The sequence below is a fragment of the Monopterus albus genome, unplaced genomic scaffold, assembly GCF_001952655.1.
Source record: "Monopterus albus unplaced genomic scaffold, M_albus_1.0 scaffold92.1, whole genome shotgun sequence".
NCBI lineage: Eukaryota > Metazoa > Chordata > Actinopteri > Synbranchiformes > Synbranchidae > Monopterus > Monopterus albus.
In genome coordinates this window covers 1,499,011-1,505,530 of record NW_018127972.1, presented here as the reverse complement: position 1 = coordinate 1,505,530, position 6,520 = coordinate 1,499,011, and the positions used below count along the sequence as shown (strand labels likewise).

Sequence of the window (6,520 nt, the reverse complement as noted above, 5' to 3'; positions counted from 1 at the left end):
AGGGTATCCCCCGCCTCTCACCCAATGTCAGCTGGGATTGGCTCCAGCCCTCCTTCGACCCTCTTCAGGATAAGCAGTATAGGTAATGGATGGACAGATAATTTTAATCCCCCCCAAATTATCTGGTCATACAACAATGATCTGTATTCAATATATGACTAGAGACATTTGACTGCATTAGTTTATGGGCTGGATTTCTGCATTTTCATTAATGATTGATAAGATAAAACACAACCTTTTCTACTACAGTGAAAGTTTGATTTTGCCAACTGCTTCTGTGGTTCTATTTTTTTAAAAGTCTTTTCTGCTTTGCGTTCTTCTCCTAACTTTTCCTCTGTGTGTTTCTCTAAGAGTAGAGAAAGGGAGTAGAGGAAAAGACCCCGGGTCCTCATTTTTGTTTTTAGGTTTTGTATGGGAAACAAACCACCTAAGTAAAGCAATGTGTAGAGCAAAACAATCATTTCACTGTGAACAGGCATTGCTGCACATTATCCTGTTATTTAAACAGTGAACACAGATGACAGCTGTGATGAAACTGGTGCCAAAGCTCAGACTGAAACTGAGTTCTGCACAAATTGTTTATGTAAAAAATACAATAAAGCAGAAGCCAGTACAGATGTGGCATAATAACATCAGTGTCACAACTGTAAACTTTGGAGGATAGTGATGCCTGTCAGCTTCAACCATCCTCTATGCCAGGGGTAGGCAATCCCAGTCCTCAAGTACCACTGCCCTGCTTGTTTTACAACTATCCATGCCCTACTCACTGCTTATTATTTGGATCAGATGTGTTCAGTCAACCAGAAGCTGGAAGATATCAATTCACTTTGCCTTTCCTTACTTCACCTTCATCTAAGATGGTATCTTCCAGCTTTTGATTGACTGAACACACCCGATCCAGGTAACCAGTACTGGGTAGGGCATGGACAGTTGGAAAACAAACAGGGCAGCAGCACTCAAAGACCAGAACTGCCTACCCCTGCTCTAGGCTGCATATTTAACCATGTCTTTTACAAACTGTGTATTCATCCAAAGTGTATATATTCACACATGCACACGTACAGCACTAATCTAAGTCTGATCTGATTAATATAATGGCAGCTTGTATAAACTGAATCCATGTCAAGAACATGTGTATTCTTCTACTGTAGTGTTATGGTCTTGTCAAGTTAGTGCTTGATGTTGCGCAACACAGGTGAATGTCTAAAACATACAAATGCAGATGACACACCCAAGGCACACAAAGAAAAGATATACACACACATACACAGATGACCGTTGAACACACCTGATCACTGTTGCAAGTTATTTACCCGCCACTGAAATCACTCCTGCCATTTTTTTGCCTAATGAACCACAGGCACAGATGAATGCACACAAGATCTTATATAGTTATAGATTACAGAGAAAGACTACACATGCAACATTTTAAGCACTTTCCATAAACCATTTTACCTTCTTGTTTCTTGTTCCCCTGTTTCCTTGAGGGTTTGAATGTGATCTCAGTAGGGCACTCTAATCCACATAACAACTGACCTTTGCTTTGAACTGTAGGGTGCTGGGTCACAGCTGCTTGGGTGGTATCAGAGATGACTGGCCGGGAGAAGGAGACAATCCTCTGTAAGATGGCGCTTACACTGTCTCTGGCATCACCTGCAACATCCTCCAAAGACCAAATGGCTCCAGGGCTGGAAGGACTGCTTGGGGGAAGCTGGACAGCTTGGGGCACTGAGACACTCCCCACCTGGGAGCTCTGGGCTGGATAAAGGCACAACGGGGAACAGGTAATCTCTGGGACAGGCACAGAGCCCTGTGAGGGAGCTGGAGAACGTGGGGAGAAAGGTAAAACGAGATAGTTGAGGGAGGAAGTTGGAGTGTCAGAAGAACTGTCAAGGCTGCTGATAGATGCTGAAGGACTGGCTGAAATAGATGGTGGGCTGGTGTGGTGCTGGACACCTCCTGTGCTCCTTGAAGGAGGCTTGAATGGGTTGGGAGTCATGGATCCTTCTTGGGTCTTGGTGGGAAATGTAGTTGAATTGCTGCTTACCAAGCTCTCCAGATCTAAGGGAAACTTGTTGAGACGTGGTATCTCTTTGGCCTTAGAATAGGGTGACTTAATGACCTGGGTCCGTTGCTGCTGGCACTGGTTTCTTGAGCCATAGTAGCCCTCCTCTCCAAAGGAATTGGCATTATGAAGATAGCTGTTCCAGTCAGCTTTAGCATTGGCATATGTCAACCCTGGAGACATCCTGCCTCCATCTCTTTGCATACTCACCATTCCTCCTCCTCCATCATGTATTTGATGGTCTAGGCTGGGCATGGAGCCATGGTTCACCCCCTGAGGCTCTGAAATACACAGTGGCCCATGATTCATCTTGGAATGGAAAACACTCCCATGGGATGAGAACTTCTTAAGGTGGTGGGTGCTTCCCAAGGGGGAGCCTCCTCCTAAATGCTGTTGTGGGAGCTGGGGCTGGTTTTGGTCGTACTTCCCTTGAGGTGACCCCAGCTTGGTAAAAGAGAGGCTACCTCCACCCCCTCCAGAGTACTCCAGGCTTGATGTGGAGCTGTGAAGACGGTCGTTGTCACTGCTATGCCCAGACAACATGGCATAACCATTGGGATTTACCCTGCTCTGAAAGGATGCTGCTCTGGTCACAGAGGGGCCAGTCTTGTGGATGACTGGCTTGTTCATATTTCCTCTATTGAAGGACATGCTGCTGACCACTGTATGGGACTTAAGAACAGGACTGGGATTGGAACTCAAGTTTATGCAGGAGTGATGGGCTGCAGAGCCCAGGGTGTTGTTGTTGTTGTTGAAGGCTAATGAAGGGGACTGGTCACCTCCTACCCAGCCCTCACTAGCTTTAGTGTGGTTGAGGAAGAAATGGGAGGAAGAAGGGGAAATGGGAGTGGAGATGGGGGAAGCTGAGGAGAAAGAAGGTATGTCGTCCACATCTTCAGTGTCAAAGGATCTCTTCAGTGCTAGAGACAAAAAAAGAATACAAGACTTGTTAATAAAAGGATTTAAGAGCCACAATAATAGAAAAGCACAGACGATTTCAAGGCTACAAGTCCATCTCCACAGATCTTACTGTTCCTATGTCCACAGTGCACAACATTGTCAAGAATTACCATATTATGCCATATTATTTAGATTACTTCTATTTCTTTTGTATCACATTTGATACATGGGGCATTTTTGGTGATTTTTTTGCTCAGAAACCTCACGTATCAAATATGATACAAATGGTTTTATACGGTTAACCACAGATTCATCAGAGGATGCATGCCATTTTGTTGGTCTGTTTTCTGATGGTTTTTCTGAGTTTAAGGAAGACCGGAAGACTGTTTGGAGTCTCAACGATGGACAGTTGAACTGTTCAATAAAACTCCACATACCAGCAACAAATATGTGAGGTTCCTACCTAAAGGTAATCTACGAGGGAATAACGATTTTCAACAAAATGCCACAACCACCAACTCGAACCAACTAAGGACTGGTGATCAGTAAGAGACTTTTATTCAGTGATTTTTAGCATAGAGTAATAATTAGAAGTTGTAGTTTTTAATTTATTTAGTTGTAAGCTAATCAAACAGTGATTGCTGATGATTTTGAGATTTTGCCCTATTGTTTACTGCCCTGCTGTAACTCTTTTTAAATCTATATAAAATCTCTAAAAAAAGGTTCAACTCTCTTTCTTTATTGAGTCAGCTTTGTTATTATTCTCCTTGTAGTGGCTTTAGACCTTGTATGTAGTGATGTTTGAAGCTGTATATGATGGTTATTACATAAATTACAATACAATTGGTTTAAATATGGTTAATCTCAAGAGAAAATTTGTGATGATTGATAATTAACATTAAATTACTGACAAATTTTCAGACAGCTGCATCAGAAAATAGTAGTCAGCTATTTACTTATTATATCATATATACTGTAACTTGAGAATCCTATTTTGGGAAGTTAACCAATGTCAGCTAATTACTGTGCAAAGCAAAGATGGTAATAAGTGGCCAGTGTCATGGCTTTTATGGGTTATATCAGACAAAACTCAACACTTCCTCAAAAAGCCAGAGTATACTGGTTCCTAAAACCTTTCAGTAGGGTAACATCTGAAGGTATAAGGAGATAGCTGCCTATAACTGCAGGTTGTTATTGTTCGAGAGGATCTGGGGTCTCGTCCTGAATTAATGAAATGTAAGAGGGAAGTCTGCAGGGAACTCTGTTCGCAGGTTCATGGTAGTCAATTACTGAGTGAGTATCTCCACCAAAAAACCTCAAGCAGTGTTTGGAGCTTGTTTCAAATATGCCACCTAAGTGTGAGAGGTTAAGCTCTATTCCTATGTCCAGAGGTTAGTAAATTGTGGCCTTCAAACAGTGTATTTGTGTGCAATGTGTTAAGTAATCTGAATTTCTATTGTGTATGAAAATGCATTATATGAATATACATTGCCTTGCCTAAAAATGAAGGCCAGAGCTAATAAAACCATAATTTTAATACATTGTGGTTTTTGTTGAAATTATTTGCTACTGCAAAGAATGTAGATTCTGAGTTTGTGAGTCTGGTCATCTATTAGTTTTTAAGACTAAAGAAACTGATCTAGCTTAAACTTGGAATCTTCAACTTTCCATGTACCATGTCTCTCTGCAGCATTGAAATGTAACTGTACTTTTCAACCTTGACACAGTAACCTCCATGGCTGAATTATGAACAAGTTTGTACACAAATGTGTACCCAAAAACTTACATTTGTCCATTTGTTCCATTTTATTTGCCTTAGATTTTGTGGTTTATTTGTGGTATTTTTCACTGTTTCTTTCTTTGGCTGCTTTAAAGTGTCTTAGATTTTTTTTATTTTGATTGTATGTCACTTACGTATCTACTTTATATTTCATTTATATTGTGTGGTATTCGTGCGGACAGCAAAGTAGGAATTTCATTGTACAGGGAAACACGTTTCCTAACTGTGCATATGACAATAAACACTTGACTTTACTTTATCAACATGGCTGTTTAGTAGACAACATACCAACAAAGTTATCTATCAAAATGAAAATTAAATAGCAAACATTAAACCACACTGAGTTCATTTTTAGTTTGCATGTGCTGCCAGCCACACTGAATAATCTTATCCACTTGCCTTTGGCTGGGAAGAGTCTCAACTAGCTGTGCATGCATTGATACAATGCATTCCCTAGTCCCCTACCTATCATGACAACCATCATAAATAAATGTCTAACTCCAACCTTTACCCTAACCTAATTCTGATTTGAACCCTAAAACCAAGTCTTAAACCTCAAAATGACATCTGAAGTTGTTAGAACCTGCTAAAATGTCCCCACAAAGCAAATGTACTCACAATGATGGCATAAAAAATGTCTACACAATGTAAATAAAGACATGCCTAAACACACACACACACACACACACACACACCTCGTGTGTCAGAAACAAAAAGGGTGGATTTCACTTGCAGCTGCAGTCAGAGCATCCAATAAGGTTTTGTTTTACAAAAACCAACCACTTCAATATGACACACCATGAAAAGGAGTAGGTAGGTATTTTGCAGTAGGAGAGGTACAGTATATAATTATAGTGCCAAAATGAAAGCTGAGATGTCATCCAGAATCATCTACATCTCTGTTGCACTGAAAGCTTATCTGGACACTTTTTAGTGTCTACTGTAACCTTTTTCCACCATTAGTAGCATGTATATTACTACACTGACCACTTTGCCAAAATAGATAACACTGCTTCCAATGTCATAATCAAATTGACCATAAGCTCTTAAAGGGGAGGCCTGACTGGTAACACAGTGAAAAAATATCCATTATACATCATCCATCAATGTCTGTGGCAGCTACTTTAGACTGTATGAACTCAATGATTATGCTGAGGAGGAGTGGGGAACAATGGCCATTCTGTGATGTTACAGTGGGTACGGAAAGTATTCAGACCCCCTTAAATTTTTCACTCTTTGTTATATTGCAGCCATATGCTAAAATCATTTAAGTTCATTTTTTCCTCATTAATGTACACACAGCACCCCATATTGACAGAAAAACACAGAATTTTTGACATTTTTGCAGATTTATTAAAAAAGAAAAACTGAAATATCACAGGGTCATAAGTATTCAGACCCTTTGCTCAGTATTTAGTAGAAGCACCCTTTTGAGCTAATACAGCCATGAGTCTTTTTGGGAATGATGCAACAAGTTTTTCACACCTGCATTTGGGGATCCTCTGCCATTCCTCCTTGCAGATCCTCTCCAGTTCTGTCAGGTTGGATGGTAAACGTGGGTGGACAGCCATTTTCAGGTCTCTCCAGAGATGCTCAATTGGGTTTAAGTCAGGGCTCTGGCGGGGCCATTCAAGAACAGTCACGGAGTTGTTGTAAAGCCACTCCTTCGTTATTTTAGCTGTGTGCTTAGGGTCATCGTCATGTTGGAAGGTGAACCTTCGGCCCAGTCTGAGGTCCCGAGCACTCTGGAGAAGGTTTTCGTCCAGGATATCCCT

General features: G+C 41.0%; 1 protein-coding gene across 1 annotated transcript in view; it reads right to left on the bottom strand.

The window, feature by feature from the left end:
- septin12 (septin 12) overlaps window positions 1–6,520 on the bottom strand; it is an 89,633-nt gene that overhangs the window by 63,148 nt on the left and 19,965 nt on the right. Inside the window, exon 2 of the mRNA XM_020608265.1 lies at window positions 1,537–2,985. Within this exon, the coding sequence (XP_020463921.1) occupies window positions 1,537–2,985 (1,449 nt within the window). The remainder of the gene's footprint in view (window positions 1–1,536; window positions 2,986–6,520) is intronic.